Source organism: Candoia aspera, chromosome 2 (genome assembly GCF_035149785.1).
Source record: "Candoia aspera isolate rCanAsp1 chromosome 2, rCanAsp1.hap2, whole genome shotgun sequence".
Classification (NCBI taxonomy): domain Eukaryota; kingdom Metazoa; phylum Chordata; class Lepidosauria; order Squamata; family Boidae; genus Candoia; species Candoia aspera.
Genome location: NC_086154.1, coordinates 47,142,952 through 47,160,145, shown reverse-complemented (window position 1 = coordinate 47,160,145; position 17,194 = coordinate 47,142,952). Strand labels below are relative to the sequence as shown.

The window sequence follows — 17,194 nt, the reverse complement described above, 5'->3', positions numbered from 1 at the left end:
GGATTTTTTTTCCTGTATTAGTTTAAAAATTCATTTTAGCTGCAAAATAATAATTTTACAGGTGACTAGTCTTTTTAGTAAAATGTGTGCAAGCCTTTTTGTTGCAGATTATTTACAACAACATTTCTTTGGGTATAGATTTTTTTAGTCTTTTCTATTTTAAATGTTTTTAACACTGAAGCATAAACTGGTGTATTATCTTTTCATGGTTGGCATCTGAATCTGTGATCTGAAATGCACAGAGAACTCCATGTCATATAGTCATTTATTTGATCCTGTTAACTCTGATTACTAAGTTTTTTTAAAAACAATCAAATTAATTATTTTAATTTTAGCTCATTAATATTGGTACAATATTTTTGATCCTTAGGGGAGAAGGTCCAGAGTAGGTTTCATTATCCTCACCTTTCATGAATGAAGACTGTGCTTTGTCAAGGAATTAGCAAAAGTGATAACTGTTAGTCCAATATTTATTTCCCCCTTTAAAAGGAATCAATTACTTGGTACTTCATTATTGAATAATAAACTATAAAAAATCTGAAATGAAGTATCAGCTGTATCAGAATTATTTTGAAATGTATTTATGAAAAACTGCTTTTATTTAAAATCTTAAGACTACTGAATATTTTTGGGTTAGAATTACTAACCTGCTCATGCCAATTTATATTTTATTCCTTCTTGCATGACTTGGGTATATAAATACTTGTCTTTCTAACAGAATTTTATTTGTCTCCTAACCTTTCCCTAATTCAGAATGTACAGTTAACTAATTCTATCTGATTCCTATTACTTCATAAAGTAATAGAAGTTAAGCTACTGACAAAAGTAATGCTTTAAAGAAAAATGTTCTTTTAGCAGATGAATTGCAGGGTGCACAATCAGAAACTGAGACTAAACAGGAAATTCAGCAGCTGCACCACGAACTGATTGAAGCCCAAGAGCTAGCTAGAACCAGTAAACAAAAATGCTTTGAATTGCAAGGTGAGATGAAGAGTCCTTTAAATTTGTAGAATTCCCAGGAAAATGTTGTGCCCCAATACAGTATTGAAGAGGGCATTGAAGTCTGTGGTCTGATCATTTTTAATCTAGATGAAGGGTATATGCTTATACTATCTATCTGCTATCTTATCAGCACTTAACTGGAAATAAGTCCCATTGAACTCAGCAGGGCTTAATTCAGAATAGACATGTACAGTATTGCATTTTGGTTTAAGTTTAAATCAATGTTTAGCTTAAGCAATTAAAATGGAATCAGTCACTTTCCTTATAGTCAGGTTCATTTTCAAAGTAGAGTGGTATCATGAATGCATTGAAAAGAGTGCACAATATTTTAAACAATTTTAGACAAAGTTTATTAACAACTAGCACAGTAATAATTTAAATGATAATTTACTTACATTGGTTATGACAGAATTTTAATGACTTACTAAACTTTACGTAACCTGTTTAAAAACTAATATCTAATGTATAAAATTGATAATGGAAGACATAGTGAAATGATATGTTGAATATTTTCATAATACCTACAGCTCTGTTGGAAGAAGAGAGAAAAGCCTATCGATTGCAAGCTGAAGAGTCCACCAAACAAATTCAAGTTCTCCAAGGTAAAAAAAAAAATTCTTCAGAGTTAGATAAAAAATATAATAGAAAAAATGCACATGGTATCATTGAAAAGAACAAGAAATTATAATCATTTTCTATACAAAATTCTTAAAGTAGAATGAAATGTCTGGTGCTAAAATGGTTGGTAAAATTAACTGCTATCAGTGACAGGACATCTCTTTATATGAATGAGATTACTTTTAAAGGATGATTCAAATGAGTGAATGCCTAGCATATATGCTCTTATTGCAGATATGCTCTAAAAATCTGCCTAACAATGCTATTACTGGTGGTGTTTGTGCATGCTATGTACATGTCCATATTACGTGATTATTTATTGCAAATGCTTCTATGGCACTTCAGTCATATAACTTTTAAATGGTTAACAGCGAAACATAGAATACATATAGTATATTGCAATCATTAAATTATTAAAATTATCAAATAATTATAATCAATACTATCAAAATTAGTTCAACATAATTATAATACGACAAACCCATAACATCTTATAACAACAAGCAACCAGATGCATCCTAACTCAGGTACATCTCTCATTCTTACTTCAGTCCTCAGATCCACATTTATAAAACTATGTTTCTAAAAACTTCCTGAATATTAGGACAGAGGGTACAGTTCTTATATCTTATAGGAGGGTATTCCAGAGGAGAAATCATACCACAGTGGCATTGGATGTCAGATGCCCTGTTTTTTGAGATTAGCAGAAGTTCCCCAGACATTCTCCATGGCAAAGCTTGATAACAACCTTTATTGCATACTAGGATGAAGCCATTATAAATAGTTGATTGCCCTCTGTCAGATGACAGTACAGTTCATACATGATGCTTCTTTTCTTCTGTTTTTCTTAACAGGCTGTTAGTTTGTTTCATTTAGTCATTTAGACCATTTAGCTAGGTGACAATTGGTTGTTGCCCTAACTGGCATCTTTGCCCTGTGACACTCTGGCTCTCAACATAATCCCCACTCTCAGAACAATTAAAATACTTTAAAAATAAAAACCAAGCAAAGCAGTCAGAAATATACTAATCAAAATTAATCTCAAAGCAAATAAAAAGATTTGTTACATAGTGCCAGAAAATAAATGAAATAATGTGTAATATAATACCCTGTAATCAAGACAGATTTTCCAGCTGGGATAACACCAACTGGTTGTTTATATTCTTTTATTTTCAGTAATAGTTCATGCATAAAACCTTAATCATTACTAATTTAGTTAGAGCAAATAACACAGGAGCATTTCAGTTGGGCCAACATATTTAATTGGTTTCAATAGTATTTAGTCACAATTAATTTGAATTAGGATCTTAGTATGTAATTGTTCTAGATTGTAATATGAATATGGTATTCAAAATATTTATCTAATTTCTATTTAAAGCACTGATTAAAATACAATATTTCCTTAAATATTGTTAGATGTAATTAATATAAAAGGCATACATTTTAAATATATTTTAGAGTAAATATGAAACTGCTTAACCTTTTTTTTTTTTAATTGCACTATAAGAGAACACTGTCAGGTTTCTAGCATATTTGCTTCAGCTGAGAATTTGAATCTGAGTTAAAAAGTTAGTTAATACAAAGTTTTTGTTTTAAAAATAACAATTCTTAGTCTGTCCTAACTCTTTGTCCATCTGGTCTCATTCAAAATTGCTTTATTCAAAGCTTTCCATTTTTCATCTTCAGAATTGGCTAAGGCTCTATTAGATACGCTGTCCTCATAATAATGCTGAGTGCACATCTTTCTATAATCCCTATAAAAATCAGTCCTGCTGGAATAAATCTTTAGACTTCCTCTTTTAATTAGGTTTGTAGTAATTCTTTTTCTTTGGGTGGTATACTTCCATTCATGGTCAGTAAACTTTGGGAAGACATTACGTAGACTTACATACACTGTATTGCCTTTCTTTGCACTCTATATGAGAATAAAAACAACTAGCATCACTACCATTCCACCCTTTCACGGCTATATCCAGTTTTATCAATACATTTTTTATAAAAAAACCAAAAGGCAAAATAAAATACATAGCTGCTTGAGAGCCTTTATTCCGAATAGATTGGAGTTTAAGAACAATAAAGAAATTAAAAATATAAGCACTTGCTCTCCTTAAGTAGCAGCTCTTCATTTACTCTGATAATTACAGATAAGTTACAGAAGCTTGGTTGCTGTGGAAGCAAACAAAAGTGCTGTTTAAATAGATAAACATAGCTATAAAGGAGGAAGGGTTGCCACAGCTGCTGTTGCTTTCTTGAGGTGCAGGACAATGTGACACTATAAGTACTTGAGCTGTCTTCAACCACACTCTCTTTCCAGTGCGTTCTGATTGTCTCCCTCCAGTCACCAGAATTTTAAGAAGCTGGATTAGTATCCCTTTCTTCCTGTATTATTTAGGAGTATTTCTGCACAAGAAGATAGATTCCAAGATATACAGATCTAAATTTAGAGGAGTGTTGTGTTAACTGTATAAACCTAATATGATGATAAACCTCAAAAATCCCCTCAAGAAGTACCTCCTGGAGTCTTCCAGTTTATCCAATTTTGTATCTGTGGAGGTTTATTTGATATTTTTATAATTTTGTCTAAGTATTTCAAACATAACAATGAGGGATATTGACTTATGAAGTTGTCTGAATGAAATTTATGCTACAATATGGTAATGTAATACAAGCATTTCTTTCATCCTATACAGTAGTAGTATTTTCGTAAAATATTTTTATAGTTATATTTGACTAACATGAATTTGTGCACTTAAATTTTTAAGATGATATAATTTCTAATAAATGTTTATAGCTCAGCTGCATCAACTACAAAAAGATATTGAATGTCTTCATGAAGAAAAGGAAAATGAGATCTCCAGTACTCGGAATGAATTGATGAGCGCTCAGAATGAGATCCTGTTGTTGCAAGAAGTGGTGGAAAAGGCCGCATCAGAAAGGGACACAGATGTTACCATTTTACAAGAAGAGCTTCAGAAAGTAAGAGCCGAGCTTGAACGATGGCGCAAAGAGGCTTCCAAATATGAAAAAGAAATTGTCAGTCTGCAAGCCAGTTTTCAGCTACGATGTCAGCAGTGTGAGGATCAGCAGAGAGAGGAAGCCACCCGTTTACAAGGTATAGCACAACTGTCTTATTAATAATTTATATAAAGAGTGTTTTTTTGGTGCCTTGTATTTTTACGTTAACAAAAATTAGGTTAACAGTGATAGAAATTGAGATAATGAATAAATATTTGAATTTTAGTTATAGTAGTAAAGACACCGGTGGACTTGATGAACTTTAGGATTTGATACAGTAAACAATCTACTTCTATAGTTCTTTATCCCGGTAACGAAGCATGTAATTTGAGGGATTTCTACTATCCACAGCTGCACGTCACAAGTTTTGGAAAGGAAGTTAAAATCTCTAGTGCATTTTGGTACACCAATAGTCAATGTAGTTTGTGAGTACAGCCATTCCATAAAAGTATCTGAACCAAAGCTCTAGTGCCACGTAAGGAAAGGTTTTTCAAGTTTATTTTCCAGGAGTTGCCCACATAAAAACACACAAAACGTTAGATTACTGGTCTTGTCATAACGATCTCAAATTAAAAATGCATCATATATGAAACACTGTGATTCTGGCTGTTATTTGTTAGGTAGAACTATTACGAGAATCAAAATGGATGAGTCTAAAACTTACTATGCTGCATTTGAAGACAGTGTATCATCACCTTACTAGTAAGGTGTAGAGGTTAAGAAATTGGACTAGTATTGGGGAAAATTAGGTTTAAGTTCACCTTAAGTCATGGAACCTTATTGGGTGACTCTAAGCCAGTAAGTAATTTTCAGTATAATGGGCCATGTTTCTCATACTTGTCTTGACAATAATCATGCCATAAGCTCACTGCAGTTGGATATCTGTACTATACATCTTTAATTATCTCCTGTAAACTTATGGTACAATAGATGAAGGAGGAGTTTTTAATTCCAGTTTTAAAATGGTCTGTGTCATTGTATTAAGATGGTGTTCTAGAAGTCCATTTTTTCTATCAAATTATTGATGAAATCCTAAAGATTATTAAATTGTAAAATCTTAGCAGGGCCTTTTCATGTTCTGCTTTGAGTCAAATCATTCAGTTTAGATTGTTATTATGGAACAATAAGCAGTTATTAATTTTCAGAAAAAAATAGTGATAGGTCCTGAAACTTTATGAAAAGTTTCAAGTAAGGATGTACAAAACTCCAGAGCATTACATTTTTCTTTAGGAGTATGCCGGAAGTACTCTGGGCCATTGCTGTTCTGGAGGTGGTTTGGTGGTTTCTGGAAGCAAATTTTTTGGACAAGAAGCATGCATGCATGCATGCATGCATGCATGCATGCATTCATTCATTCATTCATTCATTCATTCATTCATTCATTCATTCATTCATTCATTTTCCCCCTTTTATTATTTTTATAAATAACTCAAGGCAGCAAACATAAAACAGGCCTATTTTGGGCTGAACTACCTATGGGACACCTGGAACCACTTCTTGTTCTTAGGATTTAATTCTGAAAATTGCTGAGCCACCCCTGATCCAAAGGGGGAACAGAAACGTCCAGAATTTTCCAGAATATTCATTCCCAAATCAGTGAGTTTTACACATTCGTAATTTCAAGTTAAAAAAAAAAACTTAGCCCACAACATGCTGATTTATCATTGTGAAAATCAGTTTTTACCACAAAATAGGCACACACATTTAAATATATTATTGGCACGACTATAGATATTTTTAAATGATAATTTCTTAGCTAGCTCCAAGAATAACTTCTCATTCTTTGCTTTGTAGGTGAACTTGAAAAATTGAGAGAGGGATGGACTGTTCTTGAATCTGAATGTCTCTCATTAAAGAAGGAGAATTCTTTGCTTGCAGGTGAACTTCAGCGACAGGAGAAGGAGCTACATAAGTAAGTGCTGCTGAATCAAATACAAAAAGGCCAAAGGTTAACTTTTCCCAGCTGATTTTATTTTATGTAAACATTGCCTTAACATTATGAAAATCAGCCTCGGGCTTACTCATTTTCCTTCTCTTTTCCTCCAGTATCTATGAGGAAGAAATCAGAAGTTTCAGTTTTGGTTTTAGATTAACCAGTTTATACTAACAACATTTTAAGCCATTATTAATTTTGCCTTTATTGTTAAAACAAATAAATTTCATAAACTTTAGTTTAAGTTTTAAGGGTTGGGGTTATTTGTTTTTTGATGTTTTGAGCTGATTGTAAAATATTTACTTACAGTATACTGCTGCCGCAACTAATACTTATATGGAACTTTATGTCTTCTTTTGTACACAGTATGCCTGTACATCAGAACTTTAGTTATAAGGATATACAGTAGAATAATATGATTACAAAGAGCATAAATTGATAATGCATTGGTTTAAAACACTTACTTCTAAATATAATTGTGATTTTTAATTTCTCTTATAGCTCTCAACAACAGAGTTTAGCACTTACCAGTGATCTGAGTGTTCTGGAGCTAAACCAAAAGGAACTTGAAAATAAAATGGGTTCTTTAAAAGAAGAACATCAGCGTGATGCGGCTACTCTAAAAACACTTCTTAATGAGGCAGAAAATCAAGCTAAGGATGCTCAGAATGAGGTAAGTTTCAAATGGATTACATGGATGTTTGCATATCTTTAAAGAGGCCCAGAGTTAGGATCTTTATACTGTTTTGTTCTCCTAACATCAGTCCCTTCATTGGATGGATTTGAATGTAATAAGAAACCATGCAGTGGCTCAATGAAACTGAGCTCAGACTTCCCCCACTCTCCTCTCCCCTCTTTTCTCTGAGCAGGGGATTGGAAACTTTTGTTTCTATCTTCAGTTACATACAATTGCTCATTTCATTAAACAGAGAAATATAGCCAGTGTCTGGGTTATTCAGTGCAGTAAACCACGTAATTTTAAACATGATAAAAGTCTGTTTTACATAAAATGCTTAGGTGTAAAGCATGGGTGTCTGCATTAAGTATAGTAAACAACCAAGGAGAAATCACATATCCCTGCTCACTGTTGCTTCACTAAGCATTTAATATATCCTTATTTGTGTTTCACTTTGATCATATATTGCTCTTACTGCATTCAGCAACAAACTTTCAACTTCCCATTTGTGCAAAATGTTCCATAATTCAGTCCTATTAACTTCATCATATATTTTATCTAAATCAACAAACATGCAATACACTTGCTTTTTTATGTTGAAATATTTCTTAACAACTTGTTGAAAAACCAAACATTGATTTGTACATCCCCTGTACTACAGTTCTTAAATTTTGCCCGTCTACCCTTTCAACAAGAATTTTGCCAAACCACTTTCCAGGATGCTTAACAAACAAACAACTCTGTGTTCACTCTTCTTATTGTTTCTTTTGCAAAAAGAAGAATAATAGCATTCTTTCCATTATCAAGCCTGGATGTATTCTTATTGGACATGTCACACAGCCACTCTGTTCCAAGCAGCTTCCACATCATATTTTCTTGTATCTACTTTCCATTAATTCTGTTGGAAATTAATAAGAACCCTATCAAATAAGGACCCTGTAGAATAGAAATGAATGAAGCATTGATGGAATATATGTGACCCTTGAAAATGGAAAATAATTATATTGATAGAATGTTCTCCTTAAGAATGAGAAAATGGAGCAGATTTTTCAGTTTTTATAATCTTTTAGGGATGTAATTAACTACATACTTTGCTTAAAAACAGATTTAGTTTAAAACCAGAAATTTTGCTTAAGGTAAACATTTTACATGATGTTCCCTTCTATTTAAAAAAACCCAAACCCTCAATCTGTGACTCTCCTTCGGTGGCACGGATCCTCCTTGTTCTTGTCTGTTTATACTTCCATTCTGTGAAACCTATATGGTTATACTGATTTTTTTCTTTTTTTAAAAAGTGTTAAAAATATTTAAACAAGAAACATTTAATGATGTTTCTTTATTGTTAAAGTATTGTAAATAGCAGTATGAGCTATATCCCAGTTTTATTTACAAATAATACAACAGTTTTCCAAAATATTACTACATTAAAATCAACACTGGGGGCCAGAGGAGTAACATTGCTACCTACATTGTGGTCTTTCAGTGAGCCACCCATTCAAATTCGAGCAGGTGCATGTTGCAGCGCGTCAAGGACCTAAAGTATGACATTGGTGCAGGACTGTTTAATATTCTCATGGTTGTATTATGAATGACAATACCTGAAGAATAATTTTCTGGACAAACTATTCTAATCATTTTGACTTTTGTATTATCAGTTGGTGGCATGCCAGTAAAGAATAAATGAGTCTTAGTTTTTGGAATGCGTTGATAAATATCAGAGATAAACTAAACATTTTCAGTTGAATAAAAGTGTTCTGTTTCAGGAAGAAAGCTGTTAACTGTTTTATCACTTATACTTGATTTTTTGTCTTTGATTCAAGCATTCTAGGAATGGCTGTATTTTTACTTTCCACAGTAAGCATGAGATTTTTCACAGGATTAATAACAATGTAATGGGATTTACATGAGATTTCTTCAGGATGTCTTAATGAAATCCAGAGATATGGAGCTTTTTGTTTAGGATAACATTTTGGCTGCAAATTGAACTGAAACCCAATCTCAGAAAGAAATAAGCCGAAGTCGAATAACAGATGTTGCAGTTTTATATTTTTGGCAGAAAAGCCTCCTAGGCAATTATATTTAGATTATGTTTAATTAGATTACATTAAATATTAACTCTTTCAGGAGTTTTATTAGCTTTGCTAATTAGAGCATCTTGAACGGATGATTTTTTCAGTCTGGGAGAGGTGAGAACTTTATTGTAAAACAGTCCAATTAATATTATTGAATTATTTCTCTTACTGAGTTATCTTCAAAATAGAAAATCAAAGCTGAAATGAAGGTTTATAGTTCTGATCAGTTAGTGGAAAGTAAAACTATAGTAATATTATATTTAAATTGAGTATATTTAAGTGAATAGTTTTATTTGAGCAATTAACTTACGGCAAACCTCTGACTGTCAAAATCTGCAGGTCTGTAGTCCCACTTTTCTTAGTTTCTACCAGTTAATGAGTGACATCATCATCACTTTTCACCACCTGCTGCTGTGGAGAAAGAAATTGCAAGGTCTAGTTCTGGTCGAAGCCATGTTTTTATTGTCTTCTTGTTGCTTTTCCTTTGAATAATAATAAAACAATAATTAATTTATTAAATTTGTATTCATCCTGACTCCTAGCAACTCTAGAAACAGAGCAGTTGGGATAGTTCTTATTCAGTGATCACTGGTAAATCAGTTGTCTTCATGAAGGCTATTGAGCAGGCATTCTTGAATCTGCTTTTATCCAGACCTCTTCTTCTAAAATATGCTCACTTATAAAACACATGCACACACACACCTAAACTCTTATTCCAAATCCCTATATTATAATAGAGTGTAATAATTTGTTAAAGGATTAAGAATTTATTCAGAAGTTTTTTTAACTTATTTCTAAAGTTTAAATAAGTTGTTTCTATTCTTACTATTCCCTTTAGTATGAAAAGACACAGACCATGCTTTCAGAGCTGAAGTTAAAGTTTGAAATCACTGAGCAGGAAAAGCAATCAGTCACAGATGAACTTAAACAGTGTAAAGAGAACCTGAAGCTACTTCAAGAAAAAGGAAACAATGTAAGTCAATAAAGACTGTATGTGCCAGATCTTATTTCGTTTCCACTGTGAGAATGTATGTATGAGATGGATATGAAGCTGTTGGCCCATCCTTTCCTGGATATAGATGACAGAGCATTAAGAAAGTAATTTTTGACTGTTTATGAATTATCTGGAAATTGAATATTTTTTTTCTGAGCTAATTAGAAGGCTCTAGAAAGTGACTTTCCCTCCTCCTTCCCCACAGTATTCCCTCTCCCTTCTCAATACAGTCTACTCAGAGCACCCATTTTGCAGGAACAAAAGAAAAAAAAGTTTTCTATTACACTGAATAAGATTGGAATTAAAGAGATGGAGGTACAAAAACCAAGGAGATAGAGACGCTCATCAGGATGAGCTTCTCACTACTTGCCTTTTGCCCCTGCAAACCTTAAATTCTGAGGCTTGAAAAACCTGCTTTTCCTTAGGCATGGTTTGGTTAGGCTCTGATTTTGTTCCCTTATATGCTCACAATTTGGCCAATGAAGACATCTCATCTGAACTATCTTGCTAATATTGAAAGGAACAGACCTTGAATTTCCAAGAAAGCTACAGAGTTTTTTTTTATAATTTTAAATTAATCAAGTTAACAATATGAGATTTTAGCCCTTAATGATGCCTGGAATATTGCACTATGAAAACTGTAGAATCATCATCTATATTCTAGCCTGCTGTTGATCCTTATATTTCCCATAAAATGGTGGAAAAAACACCAAGGTCCTAATAAGCTTGCACGTTTGATAAAACAACCAACTTGCTCTTTTGCCTCCTGAAAAATACTTCACATAACTGGAAGTTTTATTCCACAAAAAACATTTTCAGAGTTCTGATTATACAAGGAGGCAACACTGTATAAAGAACAGATACAGGTTCACAAACTTAAATATCTTTGTGTGTTCTTTAAAACTGATACTGTTTACTAAAATGCTTATTGATAGCTCTTTTACTGGGGACATTCTCAAAATAGTTTGAAACGTAAATATTTAAAAATTATATGGTCCGTTGTATCATAACCCAGGTGGTCAGCAAATTTTTTTCAGCAAGAGGAAAAGTTGGAATAGCATATGATAGGCATGCTTACAGAATGACTGATACAGTAGTCATAAGTGTATTTTATTTCCACTTGCTAAATATTTTTGTGTGAAGCACATCTCGTTGCCAAGTCTTTTTCACTAATTAACTTATTGGCAGTATTTTTTCCTTAATTAATCTATTGCCTCTTACAGGTCTTGCAGTTATGACTTTATCATCCATAATTTCCATTTACCTGCCTATTGTTCTGATAAGATATGGAGGCAAATTATGTAAATAGATCATTTTTATGAGACTACTAATAATAGATGAACATGCCTTAACAAAATTTGATTATTAAGTCATAAGAATTAGCTAATTGTGGAATTAGGAATTTGGACCTCCAGTAAGTATTAAACATTGCCCTTGACATCATAGAATTAAAATATTGAGTTGTTGTGTCCCTTTGCTTTTCATGTGGCTTGGATGCACACAGTTGGATTTTTCCCATTCTGAATGTTTAGGACCATATAATATTCACTGCTGACAAAATAATGCAGTGTATTGTGTAGGTATAGTGTATTTTTCACTGCCTGAATGCCATGTTTTTCCCATTATCTTCATTTCAAGCAAAATATCCCATTATACTTATTAATCACCTTAGTTGATCTTGAAAAATCTAAGGACTACTACCCAATAAGGTCCTAGTTAGTATTGGATGCCATTCAGAATTTGGGCTAGATTGAAAACTCAAAAAAAAAAAAAAACCAGAAGAAGGCAAAGGCAAACTACTTCTGTATTATTTCCAAGAAAACTACATGGATGTGTGTCTATAGTCAGCCAAGAATTGAGCTTGACTTAAGTAGTCTTTGCTTTTTTATTTTATAGAAGATTAATGAAAAACTTTATTAATGAGGCACATGATAGAGTTGCTGAATCAGAAGAAGACTTTGAGGTGCAGTTGTTTCACACATTGCTGCAACCCCAAGTCACCTTGGGTAATTCCTGTTTTAAGATCTGATTGGGTGAATAGATGCTAACAGAATTTAAGATTCAAATAGTACACAATGAAAGAATTTTGCATGTAAAAATGATGTGAATATGCTTGTTGTTCTTTTGCCTGTTAAAGAGTATTTTGCATAACTTAATGTTTAGTCCACAAAAAAGTATTATCAAAGTTCCAGTTGCACAATGAGGCATTATTATTTTGAAGAACACGTATAGCTATACAAAATCAAATATGTATGTGTGTTCTTTGCAATGGATATTGTTTGCTTTGGGGATACCTCTTCTTTCATGGAAATGATATGTATGTAAGAAAAAATTGTGTAAGGTGACCTCCATCAATAAAATGACTACAGAGTTTGTATTTTTTGTTGTAAGTTGGTAAAGAGAAAGGTATATTTGAGGAAGAGTACTTTATGGACAGAACTCTGAATTGGTATTTGAATTTCCTGGATTCCACTGAGTATGGGTGAAACTCTGGCATTTGTTGTACATGTAGAATGTGCAGCACTCTATCATCTAGTGAAGCCTTCACCAACCTAGCCCCCTCCAAATATGTTGGACTTGCTGGATAGAGAGATGGAAGTTAAAGTCCATCATTTCTGAAGGGAGATGGTCATCCAGCCAGTTGAGGAAGGCTGCTCTGGGAAATTCTTCTGCAGTGCAAAGGGAGTTTGATCCTCATTTTGTCCTCAATTCCATGTGACAAGAAAGGACTCAAGAAAATAATGTTTCATTTTCCATTATCCATGTTTACTCTGTACAGTGGTGTACTAACTTTGTATGCCAAAGTAGTTGTGTCTTGTTGGATGTCTTTATGTTTCAGTTGAAACAAGAATTGCTCTTTGAACTGTCCCCCTATCTAAATCATCTTTACCTTATTGATTTTTATAGCACAAAATGATCTTAATATCCCTTCCCTTCCCTTTAGCCTTCCATATTTCCACCCGTCCCAGCCGTATTCATCGGCCTTATCCTGGCTTTCCTGTTTTGGTGTTACAGCCCATTGTGGTAGAGAAAGGTACTACAAGCACTATTCAGTCCATGTATGTTCGTCCCTTGTCACCTGTTTGTGCCATTTTTGTAAAAAAAAAAAATGCATGATGAAAAGCAGGTATTTACTTACCTGACTCAACTCAGTTCTTCATTTAATAAGCCATTATTTATAATATTGGCAAACCAAGCAAACTAACCATTTAACATCTGTCTGTTCTCCCTGTGCCAATGTTAACAGTATCCTATTGTAAACATTTTTTCTGTTCCTTTTCCAGTACACATTTGTCTTATGTAAGATGCTGCAGTTAGGGCCTGGAAGGAAACCTAACTGTTTACTTCACTCTTAACAAATCTAATGTTTGCTTGCTTCAGTTTGGTTCTTGAATTCTTTACCGTCAACTAATTCTAAAATTTCTCTCTGAATTTGAATGCTTTTTTATTTTTCTCACTTTGTGGTGAAGAAGATGGAGGGGGAAGGAGAAGGTGAGGGCAATAGGTGGAGGGTTAACATTTCCAACTCTCACCTTGCAATGGTTTCTGATCCTTTCCAAAAGGAATTCTGTAAGACCATGACCATTTATTATAAAATTATCATAATAGTTAATGTTTTAACCAGTAGACATGAACAATTATACATGTAATATTAATATTGTAATATTTCTGACTCATTTTAAATACAGGCAAGAAAAGTTAAACATGCATTGCTTCAAGGCATTTGAAGATATTTCAGAGGAATTCATAATTTGGCATGGCATTTACCTAGGCTTATTTTGGACAAAGCATAAATGCTGTTAGGGATTAAACTACTAAAGAGCTGTTAATGGATTAAATTATCAAAGAACTAACAGGAAACATTATTTGAAAGCAGGGAAAGGCAGTCTGCATGCTCCAGTTACTTTGGATTAGCTCACATTAATCCTGAGCAGCATAATTTATAACAAAGGAACTGTGGGAATTGTAGTTTAAAATACATGGAGGGTAGCAGGTTGCCTCACCGGTAAAATTATAAATCTAACGAAGTTAAGAGAGAGCCAATTTGGTGTAGTGGTTAAAGTACCAGGGTAGAAATTGGGAGAACGTGAGTTCTATTCCTGCTTTAGGCATGAAGCTGGTCAAGTGACCTTGGGCCAGTCATTCTCTCTCAGCTCTAGAAAGAAGGCAATGGCAAACCGCTTCTAAAAATCTTGCCAAGAAAACTGCAAGGACTAGTCCAGGAGTCAACACTGACTGGAAGGCACAGAAAGAAAAAGAAGTTAGATCATGGAAATTGGGGTCCATTGGAATTTGTCGTCTTAATAAAATTATGCTTAATTAATTGATACCCAGTCAACATTTTCTCAAATCCTAAAACTGATGGAAAACATTCTAGGCTTGCCAAGAATGTTAAAGAAGTAGTATCGACTAAAACAAATGAGATATTGATTCTTTTCTTTTCTTTTTTTCTTTTTTTTCTGCACAGAGACAATGGCCTTGGATGCCTGTGATGGCAGCTTTGGTAGCTGTGACAGCCATGATGCTGTACCCAGGCCTCACCAGAGCTTCTCCATGAGAACTGTTGTTGAATCCATACCCCATCCTCCATCTAGAAGCTGGCACCATTCACATACTGAGGGAAACAGAGTCATCCTCTTCCTAACCCTTTTTTTACCTCTTAGTCCTTCAGAGTTTGGCAGCAGCAGGGTCGTTGCTTTACACTGTACAAAATGTATCTGTTATAAAGAGGGAATAAAATAATTATTTCATTCTATGGTGAGCAATATTATTGCTTACACTTTTATGTAATTCTTAAAATTATATGTTGGAGTCCTAAATACTGTTATGGTAGCCTCAAGTAGGCTTCTTGGTACCAAATTATTTATGATGGCTAGGTGTGTGGATATTTTACTTAAAAAATTGATTGCCCGATTGAAAGCAATGCATTTCCCTGATTTGGATACCCATGCCAAATATCCTTTAAATACTTGGAAGTCGATGCAGTGTGCTCAGTGCCTTTCAGTTTGATGTTATTTGTACATTAACATATCATTATTTTTACTTGCTGTGAGTCACTGAGCTATTGGGAACAATTTTCTTTTTTCCAGGTCTTCTGATAAAAACAAATATTTTTGTTCAGTAAAAGCCCTATTTTATTGATGACTTGGGAGCTTGTATAATTCATTGTCAGCCTTAAAGAGCTCTAGAAAAAAAAATGAGTGAAAAGCATAAGTCTAGACTGTTTTTGTGTGCATGTGTGTGCCTGAGTGAATTAAGGTTTTTCTGGGAGCAAAATCTTGATTTTCAGATGGACATAGTGCAGTAATCCAATTTTTAGTTTGAATGTAATTTATTAAATTTCATGTATATAGACACTATAAAAACCCAATGTATTTTCTCACATACCACATTAGAGAAATGATTTTTTTTCAGTCACTTATTTTCAGAACCAAACTGGGGAAGTAGTAGTTGTTTCTTTAATTGTACTTGCGTTGCATAACTTCATTATGTGAAGTTCTTGAGTACTTTAAGTGTTAGGGAAAGGAGGAAGAAAATCAAATTGGGCTAGCTTTCAGGAAAGTTGGAATAATCTAATTGGTCCTCTGTGCAACAACTTATGCTGAAAGAATGTGCTGTCAATAATTAGAAGCTTTACATCACAATTTATTTGACCTTATTATGAATATTTCTAGTTGAGTATTGGCTTATGAATAGGAGCAATCATAACTTAAACCTTGCTATGCTGGTTTTCAGTGCTTTTCAGCTCAGTTTATTAAGGTCTGTAATAATATAAAAAGAATTGAAAGGTGAAATGATTCAGCTGATAGAAAATTCATAGGAAGATTATCTCAACAAAAATTCAGTTGGTTTCAAGGATTTAATGGCAATCAAAAAATCTAGTTAAATATTTAAATAGAGTTTTTAGATTATTTGCCTTTGAGGGTCATTTTTATTTTAAAGGTTCTGTCTTAAGCTATTTGGAATTTGTTAATGGGAGGATCATTTAGATTTAAGGGAATGTTAGTTCACAAATGTAGAAAATGTCATTTTTGTTTGTTCCATTATTTTCAGTTGCAGGAAACTGTAACTCACCCACAACACACACATGCCAGTGGTACACAGTACCTCTTGTATATAGGTTATTGCAAATATTATTCTGAAAATGCTTAACTTCAGAATTACATTTTTAAAAGTAAATAATTGTTTTAAATCTATTTTGTAAAGATATAAAAAAACAATAGAATTTCTGGAGTACAGATTGAACTATTTGCACTAACACATGTGATGTGCATGATTTAATAAAATAACTTTACTCTCCCTATGAATCTCACTTGAATCTTATTTGACAACCACATATTATTTTATAGTGTTTTGTACACTAGAGGGTGATAATCAAAATTTTTCACAGTATTTATGTTACATCTGCTTATAATGAAAGGTGCTTCATAACAGTAGTTATTCATACTTTGGTGTGCTGGGACTTTGTAAACTGTCTGCTTATTTCTTTCCCTCATTCGTTGACAGACTTGACAACCTAGATTTATATGATTTATTTCCTGATTATTTCCAATCAGCTTCAGTCTGGCCTCTTCAAATCCATGATCACCATAGTTTGTTGATCACAATACCTGTCATATATTTCTATGATGAAATTTGAAAAGCACACCACAGATACATACTTGTCATGCTATTTCCTTTTGGGGTAAGCAGTGTTATGTAGCACACACAACAGAGCAAGAAATAGTAAGATAAAGAAATTAAAGGCAGGAGAAAAGAAAACAGCTAAAATGGTTTATGCCAACACAAGTATACCCTTCAACATCTTTCTATCTTTGCTTCTACTGAGTCAACACTGTTCCATTCATTGCCTTTTGTTCTTCACTCTGCTCACCTCTCTATTT

At 33.3% G+C, this 17,194-nt stretch overlaps 1 protein-coding gene across 22 annotated transcripts in view; it reads left to right on the top strand.

Annotated features, from left to right (window-relative positions):
- SLMAP (sarcolemma associated protein) overlaps positions 1-16,612 on the top strand; it is a 101,410-nt gene extending 84,798 nt beyond the window's left edge. For 8 of the 22 annotated variants that reach the window (XM_063291738.1, XM_063291736.1, XM_063291751.1 and 5 more), the window contains 7 exons: positions 856-981; positions 1,530-1,604; positions 4,412-4,732; positions 6,430-6,547; positions 7,070-7,241; positions 10,155-10,289; positions 14,779-16,612. In XM_063291738.1, coding sequence (XP_063147808.1) covers positions 856-981; positions 1,530-1,604; positions 4,412-4,732; positions 6,430-6,547; positions 7,070-7,241; positions 10,155-10,289; positions 14,779-14,868 — 1,037 coding nt within the window. In that variant the 3' untranslated portion in view covers positions 14,869-16,612. Of the gene's footprint in view, positions 1-855; positions 982-1,529; positions 1,605-4,411; positions 4,733-6,429; positions 6,548-7,069; positions 7,242-10,154; positions 10,290-13,254; positions 13,345-14,778 lie in introns of all 22 variants that reach the window. The other 14 variants (XM_063291742.1, XM_063291741.1, XM_063291745.1 and 11 more) reach the window with 5 other exon arrangements.
- Positions 16,613-17,194: the final 582 nt, after the last annotated feature.